Source organism: Anomalospiza imberbis, chromosome 6 (assembly GCF_031753505.1).
Source record: "Anomalospiza imberbis isolate Cuckoo-Finch-1a 21T00152 chromosome 6, ASM3175350v1, whole genome shotgun sequence".
Taxonomy (NCBI): domain Eukaryota; kingdom Metazoa; phylum Chordata; class Aves; order Passeriformes; family Viduidae; genus Anomalospiza; species Anomalospiza imberbis.
This window is the reverse complement of record NC_089686.1, coordinates 22,939,253-22,960,565: the sequence shown is the minus strand read 5'-3', so window position 1 is coordinate 22,960,565 and position 21,313 is coordinate 22,939,253. Positions and strand designations below refer to the sequence as shown.

The window sequence follows — 21,313 nt, the reverse complement described above, 5'->3', positions numbered from 1 at the left end:
GGGAACCAGCCAGGAGAGCCGGAGAAGAGAGAGAGAGAGAGAACCATCCCCCCGGCACACTGAACAGGGAGATTCAAAGTGGGCGCGGAACAGATCGGGCCAATGGGATTACAGACACAGGATACTGCAGGGGAGGAGCACAGGCTTGGAATAAACCAGACATTTTCCAGGGGTGAGACAGAGCACACCACTTAACTAAAATATAACACCACATTCGTCCAGCTTGCAGTCATTTTTCTTTGCTTGAAGGAATAATGTCCAGTTTTAGAGCTGGGTGGTTTATGTTCTCGTTGGTTTTTTTGTTTTTTTTTTTTTTTTTTTTTTTTTACTTTATTGTGGCTCCTTTATTCTAAAATATTTTGCTAATATCCTCTAGGCTTACAGTGAGCCTCTGACTCAGTGTCTTTGTACAATTCTAGTGCCACTTGCAAACATTTAATTTCTTAGGCTTTTCTTCTTTATTTCCATGTAGGACACTTTTTTCCTTTTAGGCAGCTTCCTTTTTTGAGTTATATATTTCTGTAGTGTTCTGGAGGGTGTTTCCTTTTTTTGTCACTGCTGCAAGGCAGCTGAATTTCAGTCCAGTACAGAACCATTCTGTAATACTGATCATAGTCACACTGTGCTGTTCTGGGTTGAAATCACAAATTGTGCTGCCTCTTAAAAGTTTTCCTCAGAAAAGGGTATTTATGGAATCCAAAAATGCAGTCTCTGCATCATCCCTGTCATGATGCTTATTTAGCTTGCAAGGGCATTGTCAAAATTTCTAACTGTTGTGTATTTTTGCTTTTGCAGCATCTCTGTCTTTTAACATTTTAATTGACCTTCTGTATTTGGTGGTCCCCTCTGTCAACATTTATACCTACTTAGGAATTTTACAGGGCTTCTGTGTTCCTGTTGCTGAGTCGTAGTTTTCTTTGAGGTGGAAGTCCACTCTTGCACTCCTCCATCGATCATTCATTTAAAATTTTTATGCTGATACACCACTGGTTATCTTCCTTCAGGAGACTCTTAGCAGCTAACCTTAGATATGTCATTTTCTATTTTGAGACTTTGGGTACATTTTTACCACCTTCTTAGATACTTGTTCTTGGTTTTGTTGCCTATTCTTGTACACACTTGAATATGATGTTGTTGTTGTGACTGGTCCTTCACAAAATTCAGGTAGGAAATACATTCCTTCTATCCTTTACTAGTCTCTAAAGAGTAAGTCATCTGAACAGTGCTTTCTGTTGTAGTTGTTGACTTTCCTGGTAGTGTGTTTAAAAATTACTTTAAAGCCTTTTTAAAATAAAGTGCCAGCAGCCTGACCTCCTGGAGAGACCCTCAGAGATTAGGACAGTGCTGGGTGTTTTGGGTGAAAGGATTCTGTGTGATGTACCAAATTTTTAGAACAAACGTATCTATATAGGTATTACAGACCTATCTGCCTGTATAGAGGCTGGAGATGCAAATTAAGTAAGAGGGTCCATTAATATACATTATGACTGATGGTGTCTGTGAGGAGGGTAGCACGGACTTTTGCAGAACTAACCTTATTTTACATTGCTTTATTTTCCCTGATGTGTAAGGTGTGGAGAAGGGAGAGGTTATTTTTCCCTTTCTAAGGCATCTGCTAAATTTTCTGGTTAATTGGTTACACTGTTTCTGTGGGCTGATGGTAATGTGCACACTTACCTGCTGAGAACCAGGCTAAAAATGTCCTTGTGAAAAGTAAAGTATATGCAGTGTAATAGTCATCATGTTGTTGAGAGCTTGTCTTCTTTGCTAAAAATGATATGAATAATCCCGGGTCTCTGAGTGTTCTTCAGGAAATCTTCAGTTTTAGTCAAGTCAAAGGGCCTTATCTTCACAGAATTAATAGTGTGAGTTGCTCTGAAATATAAAATGTACCTCCTATTGCTATGATTTTTGTCCATTCTGCTACCTGGTTCTTATCAATGGTATAATGAACTCATAATGGATAAAAGTTGCTTCTTTTGGGGGGAGGAGAAGAGAAAGCACAAAACATCTGTTTATAGTTAGAAAAGTTGTTCAGGAAAATTCTTCTGAAAAGGCCAACAAGTAGTTGAAGAAAGCTGGGGGAGTCTGTGACCCATTGGGTAAATGATGACTGTAGGACCTCCCAGAAAAAGATTTCTAAACAATTTGCAACACAGACTCTCAATACCTTCTCTGCTAGGTGTATCAGATCCTTTTTTCAGGACAGAGCAGCTGGAGGGAGACTGGAAAAGACTGAATCTCAACTGTGGTCCTGGAGAAACTTGTGTCAGAGGTCAGAGTAAATCATGGTTCTCTCCTCTCCTGTTGGTTTGCTGCTGTTAAACAGCTTATGTGGCTAGCATGTGATTGCAGCGAGAAGGAAGCCAAGAAATACCTAGCACAGGAATCCAGCTGAGTTCTTCAAAGAATGAAACAGTGGTAAGACAAAAGATCAGTTTCCATTAAGGTGTTCGTCAGCCTTACTTGGGAAAGGGTGAGGGGCACGTAGAAAACCTGATATATGAGACTCAATAGGACTCTTCCCTCAAATGGAAAGGAGCAATATCGAGAGTCTCTTCCTCAAAGGTTAAATCTTTAGAAATGCTCTGGAGATAGGAGTGAAGGCCAGGCTGGCTTTATGTCCTGGGCTGACCAGGCACACCAGAGGCACAGGCCTGTGCTTGGCCACAAGGAGGGCAAAACAACTGTGCTGCAGAGACAAACAGGCTTCTGCCCTCTACCAGCCATCTCCGTGAGCTTCTGTGTTTGATGCCATTACCTTTTCTGTACAGCTGCAGGTTTGTGTAGGGAAGGGGAGGCATGAAATTTGATGGGGATTAGAGCCTGAAGCCTTTTAACCATAAAGCATAGTTGTGCTCACTGTAGTCAGTGGGCAGTGCAGAGGAGGAGAGTCAGCCTGACTCACAGTGATGAGAGGCTGGGCATAGGCCATATCTGAGCAAAACGGAGCTCTGGCAAGTTTAGTCCTGTGTCAGAGTCTGTCTGTGCCACGTGGGTGTTAGGAAGGTTTATCCTCCCTAATGATCTTTTAAGTTTCCTCCTAAACTCTTTCAGTCCTTGACTTACTATCTGGGATGGCACAGCTTGGCTTTGTCTTCAGTCTATGTAACCAAACCTCTAATGTTCTTATTCTTGACAGTGCCTTGAACTGGTGGGGCACATCTGAAATCTCTCAGTGGCTCTTCTCACTAGCTCCCTGCAATGTCTGAGAGAATGAATTTAGTGTTATCTGTTGCTGATCCTGACCCAGGATATTCTAGGTCCCAGTGGAGGGTACTGTTTGACACAGGAGAAGTTTGGCCAGATATGGTTGAAAGTCTCTTGTTTGTAAGCTAAATGTGGTGCCTGAGGGCAGCAGATAGCTCTGTTTGAATTCTAAGCATTCTTCCTGTCTGAGAAATACACCAGATGGATGGAGGAGTAGGGATTTGGTGGAGAGTTTTCTGGGCCTGAGAGGCACAAGCTGATTTTTAGCCTAACTACAAGATATGGCAACTGAAATATATTTGTTCTGAGATCTTTGTTTTGGCCAGTAAGTCAGTCTTCCAGAATGAGTCTATCAGTATCCCAGAAACACAGAGATATGTCAGAGAAAGCATGCAGAAAGCACAAGGAGGTTTTGCTAGAAGACAGCCTGGAAAAGTTGTCCAAGCTCATGCCTGGGTTACAGGGCTCTTGGGTCTTCTGCTCTGTGCTGATGTGCTTCCATGCGGTTTATGGGCTGCACAGAACTTATCTTTCTTAGTCCTTGCTTTCTGTACACTTCAGAGCAGTTTATCCAGGGACAGCTGCCAAGCTCCATTACTAAAACAACCTCAACATCTGGAATATGTGCCATCAACACTTCCTTTGCTTTCAATCTTGATGCTCTTCTAGGTTCTCCTGGTGGTCATAGGTGAGCCTTGTCTTGGGAGGCTGCTCATTTGAAACTGTGTCAAAGTTGGCTGAACCAGATTAATATCTCAGTTATGTAGAGTGGTTAGGTGCCTCGGCCCTTGCACTTACGTGGTTCGAAAATAAGTTGGTTCAACTCATTAACCCAGCAAATACTGTGGTTGGTTTTGATGGTCTTGTTTTCTGCTATTTTTAATGAGTAAAATTGGTTTACCAGGTGATCAGGCCAGCTCTAGAGCAGAGGCAAGGTAAGGAATGGAATCTGTGTGTGAACAGGAACATATATTTGTGGGGGAGGTCAGGGCAGGCAAGACCTCCACTTTGATGAAGCCAGGTATTCATTCTGCTCAATTGTGTTGCACAACCTTGCCTTGAATATCCTGACAGTTGTAATTGCAGTGGGGAAACCTCTCTTATGGCCTAATTGAAATGGGTATCTGACTTTTAATTGTTGGGTGGTAAAGAAGATTTTCATCTTGGTTGTGAAATTGGATTAGGCTCAGTTGAGCCTGTACTGAGCTGTAGGGTATTGGCACTGTTGTGGTTTCATGTCATGTCTCTGTTTATCTCCTCTCTCTCCTCAGCTTGGCATCGCTGTAGGCTTTCTGGTCCCTCCAGTTCTGATCCCTAATGTGGAGGATGTGGAGAATCTGGCCTACCACATCAGCATCATGTTCTTCATGACTGCAGGTGTGGCATCAGCCCTGTTCATCCTGGTCATCATAGGTAAGGAGGTGGGAGTGTGCACATGAAAGCAGATAGGACTGAGATCAGCTGATGTGTGACAGGGGACTGTGTGCCAGGAGATGGGCTGGCCAGGCCATCTGGGGAGGTGTCCTTCCATACAGCTGACAGGGTCATGCAATACTATATCTTGCTGCTTCAAACCCTTGGTGAACAGCACATGTAGAAGGGAGGTTGTCAGCAAGCCTGCCAAATTGTTAGTTTTGTCCATTGCTTGTGTAATAAATTCCAGGCATGAGTAAGTCCTTTAAAAACCAACAGAAATCTTTCATAGTCATCTTCCCTGCAAGCAGGGTGCTAGGGCTTGGGTTATGTCTGGGACCTGGCTACCCCTTAAGAGTAGAAAGAGGCAAGTTAAATGGCATCACAGGAACAAGATGTTCCCAGTTATGAGTGGAGAGGAAAAAGCATGAAGGACAGTAGCAGGACACAAGGGGTGCAATTCCCCTGCTTAACACATGAAGTCAAAGCCAGATCTTTAGCATGAAAGATTGGCATGCTCACTGGAGAGCTGAGTTTAGTTGCTGAATTCCATGCCATTTTTTTGATAGGCTTCTCTTGCCAGTTTGTTCATGTTGCTGATGGCTGAATCAGATGTAGACTTCAAATAGTGTGGGGAGGGGAATAGACAAGGTACAAAAATGCCTGTCTAGCAGTATCGCCTGTGGCTGGGATTTCTGGATGCTATTTTAATGACAGTATGGGGCAGCAGATTGCTTGGCCTGAAATAAGGCCAAGGTTATTGTTCCCTGGGCAAAAACCTTGCAAAGGTCATTGTTCCCTGGGCACTGGCCACTGCAGAACACTGGGCCACCTTTGTCAACTGACTTGTCCAGTTCCGCTCTGTCATTTGTAAATCCACATAACACTTTTGCACCTGGTTGGCCTCCTTCTGGAAACAAAGGCTGATAATAGTCCTGAAAACTCTTTTTGTGCTGCTGGACACTGCCTACACAAAAAGCTAATTGAAGGCAAGATGTTTCCCTTGGAAAGGTCCCAGGAGTTACTGCTGGAAGAGGGCTGTTCTTTCATCTTCCTGGATTTGTTCATGCATGGAGATCAAAGCTTGAGGAAAATGGTGTGTTTTGTACACTTGGTTCTAGCAGCCCCTCTGCCGTTCCTCAAATGGCACAGTGTGTGCTCAGGCCCCTCAACTGCACCATTACAAACAGGTGTACTTTGTGTCTGGTTTCAGTCTTCAAAGAGAAGCCCCCGAACCCTCCAAGCCAAGCTCAGGCCTTGATCCAGTCAAGACCGGCTGCGGAGTATTCCTACGTGCAATCAATCCTCCGCCTGCTCCGCAATGCCAACTTTTTGCTGCTTATGGTCACTTATGGTAAGGTCTAGCCTCCTTTCTTCTTGTTCAGTTATCACAGCTTCTTCCTTCCTCTCTGTGCTCTGTTGGGGCAGTAACTGGCTTGAGTTGTTTTAGGGAAACATAAAGATAGCTCCCCTATGCTGCCACAGACCAGGGATCCTTAAAGCCCAGTGCTCTTCAGCAGTGGTTACCAGTGAATGCAGCAGGGAAGAACAAAAGGAAGCAAGCACACAGAGGATGATATGCCCCTACAACTGTTCTCCCAGTCTTTGACTGTTTGCTGTTCATGGGGTTTTCTTATCTGTTCTTTTTTTCTAGTAATTTAGTTAATTGCAGCAAACTTATCTAAGTGCTTACATAAGAAATACATGGAAGTATGTAAGTGCAAGTCATAGAACTGAGTGAAAGTCATTTCTGAAGGCAAGGATATGAATGTGACTGCCAGGCATCTCTGTAGAGGTCATATGGAGTATGCAGATGTGCAGACTCTGTCAGCTTTCTAGGCAGTCCCTGTGAAGCAATTGGAAGGAAGGACTGGACAATATCTTATGCCATCTGTCCTTGCATGCTGAATTTGCTGCTTGCTTCTCTTCAGCATTCTCAGTCTGTTTGTTTGAGAGCGGTGGGTTGTATTGAATCTATTCCCTGATGCTGAATTGGCATATGGAAAAGTGTTTTTCTTACTAGCAGAAAGGCCATTGTGGTCTGTGCCTGTCTGCATAATAGGGTATACTGTAGCCAGCTAGTCTGTGGGTAGTTTTGTCCTAAATCTTCCTACCAGCTTGCTGTGGAAGCTTCTCAGGGGGACAGTTAAATATTGCTGAAAGTTCTGCATGTTCTGCCAGCAATTGTATCTGAAAGACCTTGTTTATGAATAGGCAGGTTGGAGAGAGTCAGATGGTGGCTTTGTACATGCTGAGGATGCTAATGATCTTTGGTGTTGTTGGAATCTCTGCTCCCCTCCTTCTCAGTGCAGTAGACTTCTAGAAATGCCCCTCTCAGATTGCTATTAAATTCTCCTAGTTTGCATTGTAGCTGCTGGGTTTGGCTTTTTTTTTTTTTTTTTTTTTTCTCCATAGTACATAATACCCTCTCAGAAAGAGAAGACAGAAAAATCTGTCAGGCAGACTGTGTCTAAAGTTGGATTGTATCATCTTCTCAGTTCACACTTACCCTTCAGGAAAAAGAAAGGGGAAATCATTTGCTCTAATAGGTATAAACAAGGGCTCTCACTATAAAGAGCATGTTTAGAATCTGACTTTCCTGGGATAATTCTTTTCTGGCAGTCACAAACAGTGTGGAAAATCTGTTCAGTGACTCATAATTCATTTTCTCTTGCTGCTGGTCTGTGCATTTTTTATGTTCCTCTCTGTGTCAGCCTCATGCCAATCTCCAGCTTGACTTGAGATGGTGACTGTTACTGAGAGGGAACTATGTTGTGAAACTTTTTTTTTTTTAGCTTGTCTGGGTTTAAAATGGTGACTGTTTTTCCTACTCAAGTCAAAAGTTACGTTGGCCGAGATTTAAGACATCTGCAGCCACACGAGTGCAACTGAGTCATCCTGCCTACCTAACACAAAGATATCTGCAGCCTGTCGGCTTTTGTGTTAGCATACATGTGTCAGGGGATAGAGGGGCAAACCTGCTTCTTGTTCATCTCTCCTGGCTGTAGAAAGAATGAGGATCCTTCCACAATGACAGGTCAGAACACATCCGCAGACCTCTAAGGTTTTGGTATTACCAGCAGACAATGATTCCTTTCTTGTGGCAAGACTTGCAGTGCTGGAAACAGTGGTGTCACTGCAGCTATGCCAGGTGCCAGTGAACTGTTTTTCAGGAAAGCCCTCAGAGAACCTTTTCCCCAAGGCTGCTGACATTGCTTCCATAAAACTGAGGCATAACATGGAGTGGGCATTAAGGAATTTCAAGTCTATGGGGTTGGGCTTTGCATTGGAGAGCATGTTGCTAGTGGGAGGCAGTAGACAGGAGAAGGGTGGGAAATTCGGGGAAAGGGTAATAGAATGGGAGTCATGAGACCATCTTAAAGAATCAGCATTTGGAATGGTGATGGGGCAGTGAGGAGGAGGCATGGCAGTGAGAACTGCATAAGGAACCATTGTTGGGGAGGATTACAAGGGTGAACAAGAGAGAGTCTGGCATATAGGTAATAGGCTGGCTACCTGTGGGAGACCTGGGTTCTAGTCGGAGGCTTAATAAGGGCTCTGTTTGGAGCTGTAGGCAAGAAACTTCCCTGTTCTAGCCTCTATAAAATAGAGGAGACACTGGGGTATCAAAAACATTATTCTACATTACAAGCAAACCATGGTAACTAGCTAAAGAATCAGGTGGTGCTGGACTTTCAGATGTCCTGCTCCCAGTTACTAGTTCTGGTTTCCCTCATCTGCGTGGGCAAATGGCCACTTTCCCATTGGAGAAAACCATTACCTGTTTTACGGTCATTCAAACAGCTGTAATTCTCAGAGAAGCTTCACTGAGCAACTGTGACATATGAAGTGCCTACAACTTTCCTCAGCCCTCACATATGCAAATTTGACACATTGTCTTGATTCTTAGAATGTTTTACCTGACTCTGGTGCCAAGTGTTGCTGCCAACTCTTACTTTCTGCCCAGCTTGGGAGCAGGGGCCCTTCCCTGTCTTGGAAATCACAAGGATCACAGAGCTGCTGTAAAGCTGTTTACTGGCAGTGTTAGGTACCAGAGCTGCATCTGGCTGTCTTCACAAGGCTGCTGTCCTCTTGGCTGGGTGAGAAATAGAGGTGTACAAATGAGTGGTTAATGTTTATGTCCAGCTTTGAAGTGAAGAAGCAGAAGGACTGTGCTGATCTGCCATAATCTCGTGTCCTTGCTCTGCAGCTTGTGGTGTCACCTAGCGGGCGGCGTGCTCCCAATGGAGATAGAATGAAGCTGATTTAGGGTGTCTTAGCTGTTTTGCCATAGCCAAGTGGTGCAAAGAGACAGCTTTTAAGGCTGGAGGGTGCCTCCTTGCTGTGAGATCTTCAGTTGTTCTTCCCCATCCTTGGCTGCTGGCCCTGCTGAGTTTCTAGTCTTCCTGAATAACTCTTGGTAATGATTGGGTCGATTCTCCTGCCTAATGAGCATGTCACTCAACTTCTGTAATCTTCTGACACGTGATTTTGAAGTGGGAAACATTGTCACAGGCAATATTTGGGATGACTTGCATAAGAGTCTTCATCTGTTGTCTGTGCTGTACAGCTGTGGAGTGAGCTTTGCTTAATCATAGAATGGTATAGAATTATTAGAAAGGCTCTTAAAGATCATCTAGTTGCACATGTCCATGCCATGTGCAAGGACACCTTCCCCTAGACCTGGTCACTCAGAGTCCAGTCCAGCCTGGCCTTAAAAACTTCCATCTATGCCTTTGGGCAACCTGTTCCAGTGCCTCACCACCCTCACAGTAAATTGTAATGTTGTCAGAGATGATGTGTGAAGGGAGTGTGATACACCCTACAGCTGCCAATCTTGTGGCTCCTCATAGTGCTGTGTACTGCAACAGGTATCCAGTGTTCAGTGGAAGACTGGGCTATGTGCAGGTTTGCTGAGTACTTAAGGGGAGATAGGGGACTTCAGGGTTAGGAGAGCTCAGGACTTTGTTCCCTCTGTCAAAGCTCTGCCTGATAGACTGCACTTCTGGATCCTGTGTTGTTAGTTTCTGCTTTTAGCTGAGGCTCAGAGAGGAAAAGTAGGAAGGGGGAACTTGACATGTATCTGTTTTGTCAGGATTTCAGGCATCTGTGCCAGACTTTTTAAAACCATGACTCCTTTTGGAGCCTATAGATGTGTGAGCTGCAGTGGTAAAATCTGTCCTCTTCCCTCCACCCATCAGAATCACTGAAGCCTTGAAGAGAAACCAACTGCAAATGTAAATGACTTTCTGAGAAGAAAGTTCTACTGACTGTTACAGACCTCATCAGCCTGGGGAAGGTTTCTCAGTATCACCCAAGGTGAGAGTGTAGCCGTTGCAATACTGCTGGTCCAGTGCACGTGCGTATGTTCTTGCCTGCTGAACAAAGCTGTTGGGTTTTCTGCCCTTTTGAGAAGGCATTTAACCAACGAGAATTGCATGTAAGATGGAGCAGAGTATCTGAATAGGGCTTGACCAGTATCACCCCAACAGTTTCATTCTCACCTTGGGTGATACTGAGAAACCTTCACCAGGTGGTTGATCCTCGTAATAGTTAATGTAAGTTCTCTTTGAGAAACACAAATTACTTTCATGGCTTTCTTTTCAGGCCTCAGTGATAGCTTTTAAAATCCAAGGCTTTTCCTATGCAGACACACAGCCCAGGTGCCTGAGGGTTGTCTGTGCTTCACCAATCAGCTCTGCTCCTACTTGTCTTCTGGCATTTCTTGGCTTGGAGAGAATGTTATTTACTGGCTGTCAGCGGGGAGAATGCTGACAGGCTCTTCTCCGGGAGGAAAACATACAGGTCAGTGACATTGTTGTTAATTGAATCTCAGGTCCTTGTTCAAGGTATGATGCTGAGGCAGATGCTTTTCTAGTTTTCTGACTTGGCTGGGAGCAGAGGAGAAAATTGCAGTGCTAAAAGATGAATCTGGCTGTGAGAGAGGGTTGAGACTCTGTGAAGGAGTTGCAAGACCTTTCAGTGACAGAACTCTGCACAGCCCTTCCTCTAGCTACTTAGGTAAGAACCATCCTGAAACTGCAGGGTTCTTCCTTCTGCATGCTGAGGCCTGGTTTTGGTCTGCATTTCTTTCAGTAACCTATGTCTAGCCAGTCTGGCTCACTCTCCTGAGACTCTGCAGCCTTGTTCTGAACTACAGACCCAAAGATTTCTCTCTCTGCATTTCTACCATTTCACAACCCAGCAGGAGAATAGCAGGCTCTGAATGTGCTGCATTTTTATCCTCTTCTCAGGTCTGAATGTAGGTTGTTTCTACGCCTTGTCCACTCTGCTGAACCGCATGGTGATCCTTCACTACCCAGTAAGTGCATCCAACCCTCACGGCCCTCTCTGATGCTTGCTGTTGTCCAACACAGGTTGGATCTAGCACAAGTTGGCTGCTCCTTTTTTTGCCTTTACACCACCCCATTCAAAAGCTGGTGAGCTCTAGAAAAGATGACTCCTTTGCACCTCAAGTGAAAGCATTTACTTCTGAGAAAATCCTCCAGCAATTTTCTCTCCTTGTTTCTGACTGTGATTTCTGCTGGGACATCTGTCCCAAGAGGCTACCCATGCTCATGCTCTGGTGGCAGAAGGGTGGGGTGTCTCTGTACGTGAGCTATTGTACAGCTTACTGCTAGTTTTGCGTGCCACAGAGCTCCTTTCTGTGCTGCCTTATAGTGAGTCTCAATATTTCCTAGTCAATCTGGCCCAAATCCTAACAGCAAGCTTCATAGAGTTTATGCTAACTCCTCTGAGAGTATCTGCTCATGCTGGCCAGTTGCACACATTTTTCTCAGGGCTGGCTCAGACATAATTGCCAGACCACATTTTTCTCATAGACCAGAAAGCACTGGCTCATAGTGGGCCTAAAAGTGTTCCTGCAAAGGTTGGTTCTGGTTAGTGCATTACCAGCAGAAAGCATGTATGAAGACTAACTTTGGTGTCTCTTCCTCTCTGGGTTTTCTGCACTTTGTTTTTTGTTGGATATGAGTTAGCTCCTGCACTTGTGTGAGTGTGTATGTGTCTCACCACAGGGGGAGGAGGTGAATGCTGGCAGGATTGGACTCACCATTATACTGTCGGGGATGGTTGGGGCTCTGATCTCCGGCATCTGGTTGGACAAAACCAAAACATACAAGTAAGTCCCTTGTTTGCCCCTGTGCTCTGGTGACTGTGCTCTTCCTCCATACTATGCAAGGAGGAACCCTGTGCAGTTGCAAGTTGGCACTCTAGAGACTGAATAATTGGGAGGATTTGTAGGGAAAAAATATGGTTCTTCAAAACCCAGTAAGTGTAAAGTGAAGTTTAGAGCTGTGCATTAGCTGGCACTGGGCCCATACAAGATCTGGTGTTGATGGTCCTTAGGGAGGCTTACAGAGAAGATGAGATGGCCCAGTAACTGCTTCATCAGGGATGAGAGAGTTCTTGGCACAAGCAGAATCAAGACTGTTCCAGACCATTTATCAGCCCTTTCAAACCAGCCTCTGTGATTTTTTGTCCAGCGTAATGAAAGGCACATTGAATCCATTGCCCAGAGGCATTGTGTTGATGGCGTGTTGCTGTATTTAGGGCAGGCAAAAGGGTTACTGGGGTTATGGGCGGATGATTCTGTTTGTTGTCCAGCGAGTTGGGAAGGCAGATCTGGCCAGCATACCTTGCCATCTGCAAAGGGACAGTTAAGAGTCTTTGCTTGTCCTATAGTTCCCAGTCCTCAGAAATTTGGATCTCACTGAAACACATCTGTAGGATATTCTAGGTGATACAGAGAGACTCTTGTGTCTTATACTGGGGTCCACCCACCTTTTTGGTTTCTCTGCTGGCTTTGAGAACTGTGCTACAACCTGTTGTCTGAGCAGGTTGGGTGAGAGGGGGTTTTACTGGTGATGGGCTGGTAATGACTTGAAAGCAATTTTAGAGTTTTATTCCTTGCAGCAGCTTTTCATCTGGGGGAAGTCCTACTGCCATTATCCTACCTCATATCTTGGACCAGAAATGCACATTCTCATTGTAGACAGCTTAGATTAATCTGGCTAGCTGTGAGCTTGCAACTTCTGAAGCGGCCTCTGGCCCTAGCTCCCTGTAAAGTACAGGGATCAGAAGTAGAAAATTGGCTTCTCTAATAAGAAAGAACAGTAGGTGAGAATTTCTGGGTTTGGCAGGTTGTTTGTTGCTGTGTCTAGATGGTTGTGTGGCACTGAGTAGTACTCATATGGGAGTCCTGGGAAATAGAAATACAGCTGTTAGAACTGCAGTGCTAACCATGCAATGTGACTTGTGTCTCTTTCCAGCCCAGGGCTAGTGGTAAGGTAGCCTCAGCTGGCACTGCTAGACTGGATGATCTTCCTGGTTCTCCATAAGTGAGGTTAAGTTGCAGCATGAAGGCTTGAAGAGCTTTGTGACTCACCATGCGGAGCTGGGGCTTGAAATTTGGTAGAATGGGAGAGAGAGAAAAATCCACAAATCCTGTATTTGTTCCATGTCCACTCCTTCCTTGGAGAGATCACAAAGGTAGGGAGAGCTGGCTAATAGTCCAGAAAAATAGGACTATGTCATCCATGGAGTTTATTCTACAGACCCCCAGGGACTATTGGGAGATAGTTTTAGCCTTAGGTGAGGAAAACCCTGCTAAGAAGTTGTTCTCCATTACAGCCTAGAAAATGGATTTCTGTGAAACTAGCACTTTTTTTTTTCTGAGTGCTACATAGTCTTTATTTAGCCCCATTTAAAAGTCTATTTAAAAAAACTGTCAAGATGCCAGATGTTCTAGGTGGGTACCCTCCCCCTTCCTTCTGTTGCTGCGATTGTGTCAAGAATAAAATGGTAAGCACATGAAAATCAGGAAGGAAAGATTTCAAGTCCTTTTTTTAGTCAGCTTGGAGAGAGAGGGAAGCAAATGAATGGGATCCAGCTGTGATTGAGGGGAGCAGGGGAAGGTTAGTAACAGAAGGAATTGCAGAGCTCTACATGCATGTTTGATCTTTACTGTACCATCAGCAGTTCCTTGAAAGGGTAAGGCTATGCTAAGTCAGGCTTTCCCCATCTGTCATGCTCGGGCATCAAATGGCCTTGCACTCTTGATTTTATTTGGCAGGTAAGTCCTTACAGCAGTCCCTGCACTGTTCTTGTTTTTGGAATAGCAGGTGCAAATTCGGTCCATTAAAATAAATACATGGGTTATGTGGTGATGAGCGAGCAGTGCAAGAATTGGGGTTGTCTTTGGTGGTATGGCTTGTTGAGAACAGCCCCTCTCTTTGAATCATACGATCAGGAGAAGACCCTTAAAGTTTTGACGTCAAGTTCCTGGCTCAGAGGATGGATGAGGTTGTGACACCTGGAGACTCCTGGGTGCATTGGTGTTGTTAGGGTAGTCTGGCTCAGAATGAGGTGTTTGGGGACTGGATTAATCAGCACTTCTCTTTGGTTATGGTTTTCTTTAAAGTGCAGTATTCACATGCCTCAGGTCAAGCTGGTTGCAGTCAGCACTTTCAGCTTTCATTGCTGCATCTCTATAAGGCAAGATGTCAGAAATATCAATCTCTCTCTCCATTGACTAGGCAAATGGTATTTTAGGTCTGTACAGATGCAAAGTACAAAAATTTGGTGGGGGGGGGAGAAAAGATGGTGGAGGATGGGGCACTTGGCTCTCTTCCACTGAAAGATGCATGCTCTCTCAGCCTAGCCTGACTTGCAATTTGGGCCTTCTTATCATAGCCTGTTTTACACAAGGTTAGTCTTTGTGTAGTGGATATGTCTTCACCCTGTCCTGCCATATGTCTCATACAAATAATTTACCAAGACTGTCCTTTCTTCTGACCTTCCTACAGGAAGAAAGTGGCATAAAACTGAATGCCAAAAGATAAGGGCATGGTGAAAAGCAAAGCAGTCTTCTCCGATTCATCCCTTCTCCAGCATCTGACACCTCTGTGTCTTCAGCAATGAGATCTTCTGGGAGCATAGGATCAAGGGCTTTGTTCAGGCTTGTGTGCAGCCTGGAATGTGCTGTCCCTGTGACAAAGCCTGTGGAGGCCATCTGCCATCCCTGTCCATACAGCAGGGCATGCTGGAGCTGCATACAACATCCCTGTGAGCAGCTAAAACTGTTGTATGTGCCTGTGCCCCTCATCCCACCTCCTGCTCCCAGCTTGTTCATTTGTTGCCTCAGATGTTGCTTGAATTTAGTGTTTTTGCAGCTGCAATCCCCTCCGAGTCTTGTCCTGTCACTTTTGCTTTCCTCATCCAAGTGACCTTGTGAGACAAGGCTGAGCTGGGCCATACCCATTCCTTACTTTGAGGCTTCTTCTGGAGCTGACTGAACAGCAGGAGATGTGTTCTTAATTTCAGCCCTGTTCCCTGCTGGTGCTGGCCCTGTCTGGCTTTTTTCCCCAAGGTCTCTTTTTTTCTCGCAGTCCCTTGTGTGGGCTCTTTAATCTGCTTCTTCAGGAGTTTTGGGAATGTGACTGGGAGGGCAGATGAATGTCAGGGCTGGTTAGGTTCATCTAAGTGACAAGCGTTTCAGGTCCTTCACAGATCTCCTTCTGGCTCTGCCACAGAGACTTGGCACTGGTGCTGTCATAGCAATGCTTCCTTTCCACACCCCAGAGCACAGGGTTGGGTTAGCCTCAGTTTTTCTAAGATAATGTGCAGGATGCCTAACTTCCAGCCTGTAATCAGCCTGTTAAGTAGACAGTCTCTGTTCCCTGTTCCAGACAATGAAAATTGTCAGTCCCTCTAGAGCTGTCATTGGAGTAGGTTGCTAAAAACACCACAATGCAGTGCTGATATGCTCTATGAATCTGCGTCTCCTCCTTTGTGCTTTTCTCACTCCCATGAGACTTATGGCTATGATAAGAGGCTTATTAAGTTAAAACTGGGCATTTTTCCATGCCCCAGTGCCCCTAGGGCCACAGAGCATTCTTGTTCTCTGGTGAACAGGGTGTCAAAGGTCACTTCCTGAGAGCACTCTGCCTCTGTGTCTTTCCCCGGGGGATTTTGTTTCCCTATGCACCAGTGTCTACCAGTATCTCAGTTAAACCCTCTTCAAAATTTATGTCTTTCTTGGACTGCCGAGCACTAAATCTCCTTTTGTTGTAATCAGTGGTATGCTCGGGGGAGCAGAGTATGGCAGAAGTCTGGTTTAGGAGAAGTCTGCTTGTGTGCTTAAGGCTGTTTCCTGAAGCAAGATTTGCATTCACTGCTGTCTGTTCAGATCCTGTGAGGGTCTGTGGTGAGCAGGCAGCAGTTCATGGCTTCAGGGCGCTTCCTGGACTGTATTTCCCACAACATTCAAGCCTGTGGTCCTGTTCTTTCACAAAGGTCTGTTGATTAATTTTGTCTTTCTGCAGTCTAATGATTCAGGGAGGTCAGTGAGGAAAACTTGCTAGATGAGGTACCCATGGCAGGATCAGTTTTCTCCATTTTGTCCTCTACATAGTTCTGCAGTTTCAGTGAGGAACACCTTCAAGAGTTTGCCTGCAGCTATGAGTCTGCCTGCTCTAGCTCTCTGTGGGGCACAGCGTGTTCTGGGAACTGAACTCCTCTCTTGCAGCTTGACTAATGACATAGCATCAATGTGAAACAAAGCCTTGACCACATCTGGTCACTATCTCATTCTTCACCTTTGCCTGGAGATGAGGGGCGAAGTGCAACACTTGACAACTGTCATGACACTGAATAAGATACAAATCCCTTGGAATACTTGAACCATAAGCCTAGAAAACTGAGTGAGATTTTGTGTGATTATCCTGAGACCTCTGTACTGAGCCCAAACTGGCTGTGGTGAGAAAAAAATTATAAAACTCTCCACGGGCTGAGTGTCCCTGCTGGCAGTGACTAAACTTGCAAGGGCTGCAGCCACCTCTTGGAGGCCTGCACACTCACTGCTATGTAATTTGGAGACTCCTATTTATGGAAGGAGCACCCAGTTCAAACTTGGTTCATGTAGCCCAAGTACAGAACTGTAATTCTAGCTTTGAGTTCCTTTCCTAATTATCTCTTTTCTCCATGGCTGCTTGTCAAGCCATGGGAGGCATAAGAAGTCATGGGACATACCTGAGGAACCCGTATTGAGCAGAAAAAGACTTTTACTTGTATCTCTTTCACTCTCGGGGACTGCTCTTTGCCTGTTCAGTCAGTCTTTCAGCTCTTCTCCTTCTGCAGCCTCCAGGCACTGTGCCAACCAGTAGCAGCTCTCTGCAATGGATTATAACAAGTAAGCAGTCCCTTTGTGCTGCCTTCACAGCTGAATTTTTCCTTCAGTGAAAACTTTGGAAAGAACATACTTGAGAAATTATACAGGATTGGAGGTTAAGGGATTTAACTACTCCTTTGATACACAACAAAATTACAAAACAAAATACACAACATGTTTGCCACAGCATGTCGTTTAGCCTTTCAATATATTAAATGAGCCTGGTGAACCTTTTAAACATGGATTGATAGCTGAAGCCTGAAATTAGCTTCTCAGGCCTATGTTTGGATAAGAATTGACATATGGGCATGAGCCCCACTGACTGCAGTCATTGCAGCAGTGAGGGAGGACAGAACCTTAGCTGGAACAGTCTGGATTTATCTGTAGTAATTCAGTGTACTGGAAACATTTTCTTACACATTGTAATACTTACTGCCTACTTGGGTTGGATTTTTGACAGTGATCATTTGCATTAAAAAGGAAAAGTGAAAATACTTTGAGATTTAGTTTTTTCAGTGGAATTCTAGGAACTGATATCAAACACCTTCTTTAATGGATTAAGACTTAAATTTGGGAGAAAGTACACAAGTAGCTTGTGGTAATATATGTAACTTCTTCCTAAAAGACAATGATCAAAAGTGTTTATCAACTCTGGTAACTGTTCTGCTTTCAAAATCCTGGTGGAATTTCAGTCAGGTAAAGTATTAACGTTTTCCTCCTTTCCCTCCTTTTCCTCCTCAAAACGATATACTGGGAAGAGCTACTGCTGCCTCTTGTACTAGAAAGAGCCTTGTTTTAATGTGGAAAGGGTTTTCTTGGTGTGTAGCCAAGGATGACAATTGCTAAATATTTTTGTAAAAGCTGGCCTGGGCTGTTCCTGTGTCTCGCAGTACTGAGTCCACTGGTGGTCCTTGCACGGCCTGGCTGCAGGTTTGGCCTGGCATACTTCCTGAGCACAGGGTGTCTTTGTCTCCTCTGCACCAAGACGAGAGCTTGTGGCTCAGCTGCTGCTGGCTGTGGAACTAGCACCTGCTAAATGTTCTCATGGCTTGAGGGTGAAGCTGGGAGGGCAACCTGGCTTGCATGTCACCTCTTCAAATACAGCAGGTAGTTTAAACAACAGAAAGGGGCAGCAATGAAAGCTGTTTTGGACAGCACTGAAAAATACAGGCCCATAAAACTCTAGCAGTGCTGACACCTCTTTCCTTTGCGTTCCTGCTTGAGAGTGTTTGATCTCCTTGACTCATAAGTATATTCAACTTACTATAGTACAGAGGGATGCCCAAGAAAGATTAATGATCTCTTTAACTGGCTCTTGTTCTCCCCCTCAAGTGCCATGTACCATATATGACCAGGCACCTGTCAACCTGTGGTAGGATCTTTCTTCTTCTGCTGTGCTGCTCTGTGTGCAGGCCCTTCCATGCTCTCTGTCAGTCCAGTTCCTCTGTCTGGGTATGAGTGCCAAGAGACTATGCAACTTATAAATGCTTTTTTTACCCATGTGCTACAAGCTATACTAATATCTGTGGGCAAAAAGGAGGACTAGATTAAATAAAACCCTGATTGCTTTTTCTTGCAGGCAAACAACTCTAGTTGTCTATATCATGTCTCTGGTGGGAATGATAGTCTATACCTTCACTCTGAGCCTGGGCCACCTCTGGGTGGTCTTTGTGACTGCTGGGTTTCTGGGGTAAGTTCATGTTCAGGCTGCTTTCCTCGGCATGTGATGGGAGGGGATGAGCAGGGAGGCAGAACTCCTGCTGTGGGAGGGACTGGGGAGTGCCATAGCATCTGAATGGCTTCTGCATGGTTTAAGGACAAAATTATCTGCCCTTCCCATCTCTGACTTGTCTGTGTTTCATTAGAGTCAGGGACATTATCGTGACCCTGCTCAGCTTAATTGTTCCAGGTAATCAAGTGGAAGCTTTTGGAAAGCAAGTGGTACCCACAGCCCCATAGATGATGAGTGGACAGAGTGAAAAGCATGTGGGCTGGCATGGCTGTTTGACTGTGCTGGGGATAATGCCCCTTAGAGTTTCGGTCTATACTGTACCTCTTCAGTCTTCCTTCTGGCAGTTGCTGAGTCTTCCTTTCTGTGTACTTCATTACAGGTTTTTCATGACAGGATACCTTCCCCTGGGCTTTGAGTTTGCTGTGGAGTTGACATACCCAGAATCAGAAGGAACATCATCAGGGCTCCTTAATGTCTCAGCACAGGTAGGTGTGCTGTTTTCCCTTTGCTTGCCTCTTTTTAGGCAAAGAGATTAAATTGTAGTTCCAGGCCTTGAGTCTTTTTCTTGTCCATTATTGCTGTCATGTAGTGCAGATCTAAGCACCCCGGGACCTGGCTTTTTGAATGCTGTTCCTCATGGCATTTCTGTAGTGGCACTCAATTCTGTTTCTGCTTAAGAAAATACTTCAGGTTGCCAGTCAACCTTGCCTTTTCCAACATGGCTCTTAACAGTCCTGGTTCGTCTCCAGTGAGAGATGAGATTCCACCCCTCAGGGTCATCTGTCATTCCACTAGCTGCAAGGAGGTGCCTCTGGATGTGTTTATAACCACTCTTTAGCCTGACTAGTCCAACTGTTTGATTGGCCTGTATGCTCTGATACTTGGTAAAGATTGGAAAGAATTTGCTTCATAATAGCAGTACAGCTTGACATTGCCTTTGTTTGTTTGTAGATTTTTGGTATTGTCTTCACCATAAGCGAAGGGCAAGTCATGGATCGCTTTGGGACAAAGGCAGGGAACCTCTTGCTTTGTTCTGTCCTGTTCCTGGGGACTGTTATGACAGGTAATAAAAATTTTCAGTGTTCTTCTGCTCTGACTTTGCCTTGGGCTTGGCGCATTAATTGAAGGCTTTTGTGTGCAGTTGAGTCAAGGGGTTAAGTTAGAAATGTACTTAGCAAAGATCATATGCTGTGCTTAGAGCTTAACAAGGAAACTAATTGATACCAGGCGGGGATAACTGAAACAAGGTTGGAAATGACAGGTGATAAATGAAGTATTGTAAGAGTGCAGGAGCCATAAATACCACTGGGTTCTAAGAATGACTGGAGGTTTGGACTGTGACCAGCAAGTCAAGGAGCCCTGCCAATTAGACAGAGATGCAGAGTTTACCGTGAGGAAGACGTCTTACTTCCTCCCCAGAAGCCCACCAACCCAATTAAAGAGGACGATTGCGCAGCCGTAATGGATATTCAGCTAATTATAATACTAGGCAAGAACTAATGTTTATGTAATAAGCATCGTAGAAACCGTCCTGGAAACCATTTGAGTATGTGAAAGCTTTTTGGATAAATAGAGAGCAGGAACTTGTGGCTTTTTTGCACATGCCTTTGGAAATGATTCTGCATGTACCCTCTTTTCAACTTAATTAGTTGAAGAGTCATCTGTCCGTGCTTCACAGTGCCTGCAGGAAAGGGCAGAGCCCACACAGCAGTCCCGTAGCAATGCTGTTCCCCTTTAAGCATCTGGTCTGCTTACAAAGAAGAGCCAAGGCTTTTTTCCCTGGCTCTGGCTGGGGTCTCAAAGTTGGACCTTCTACATGCTGCAATAAAGAATCTCTATCCTGCCTGTTTCAGAAGTGTTCTCAGCCTCATCCAGGAGAGTGGTTTCTGTTGCTTATTGTGATGTGTTTCTGTCTCTTCCGGGGCTTCTGCTGCTCATTTGAGTCCTGGGGAAATTGACTTGGGCCCTGCATGGTGACTTGACTGCTTTCACTTATCTCTTCCTCCCTCTGTTCCAGCATTCATTAAGGCTGATCTCCGAAGACAACAGGCCAATTTGGAAAATGAACAGACAGTGAGTAACCCCCCCTTCAATCCCTGCTGTGCCTCTGCTATTAGCTCAGGACAGCACCCAACCTCTCTTTTTTTCTAGGAAGGGGGGTGGCTTGTGGGGAAGCTCCTTGTTGGCATTTTCAAACTGGATGTAATCCTAGCTCTGCCAGCTACTGGGGCCTCTGTTTGCACACTGTTAATGTCATGCAGAATCTGTAGGCTCTAGTCCTCTGGGGTTCTGCAGGGCTTCACACATCTTCATACCAGCTAGGGCCAGATGTAGGGCGGTGCTGTGCTTGCTTGTCTCCCTTGACAATGAGGCCTTCAGTGCTTTGCTCTTTTTAGAGCTGAGTAACTATTATTCTAGGCCCCTAGGCTGGCAGGTTATTTCTCTTACTCCTTGCCCTCAGCTGCCAAGTGGGGTTCAGTGTATGTGACTGGAGGTAGATAAGGTGACAAAGCCTAAGTGAGGGCTTGAGCAATCTGGCTGCTCACATTTTGCATAGTGCTGCTGACAAGGCTGCAAGTTCATACTTGCACACCAGAGCTTGGGGTGTGATGTCCCTGTGGTATCATACTGTGAGATAAATGCAGTTGTTTGCACATGGGAGAAGGCCTCTGGTGAGCTAATTGCAGTGGATGCTGTCAGAAGCTCTCCCTGCAGGGAATGGGAGGGGACTGGTTGCTTGAGGCTATTTTCCATATTACTCTGGGCTC

The 21,313-nt window shown here is 45.1% G+C and overlaps 1 protein-coding gene across 6 annotated transcripts in view; it reads left to right on the top strand.

The window, feature by feature from the left end:
* FLVCR2 (FLVCR choline and putative heme transporter 2) overlaps positions 1-21,313 on the top strand; it is a 35,123-nt gene that overhangs the window by 7,009 nt on the left and 6,801 nt on the right. For 4 of the 6 annotated variants that reach the window (XR_010999916.1, XR_010999915.1, XM_068192801.1 and 1 more), the window contains exons 2-9: positions 4,482-4,623; positions 5,837-5,977; positions 10,878-10,945; positions 11,661-11,764; positions 18,393-18,503; positions 18,925-19,030; positions 19,497-19,608; positions 20,563-20,618. Coding sequence is in view for 3 of the 6 variants with exons in the window: in XM_068192801.1 (XP_068048902.1) it covers positions 4,482-4,623; positions 5,837-5,977; positions 10,878-10,945; positions 11,661-11,764; positions 18,393-18,503; positions 18,925-19,030; positions 19,497-19,608; positions 20,563-20,618 (840 nt within the window). In the remaining 3 variants the exon portion in view is untranslated. The remainder of the gene's footprint in view (positions 1-4,481; positions 4,624-5,836; positions 5,978-10,877; positions 10,946-11,660; positions 11,765-18,392; positions 18,504-18,924; positions 19,031-19,496; positions 19,609-20,562; positions 20,619-21,313) is intronic. The other 2 variants (XR_010999917.1, XM_068192802.1) reach the window with 1 other exon arrangement.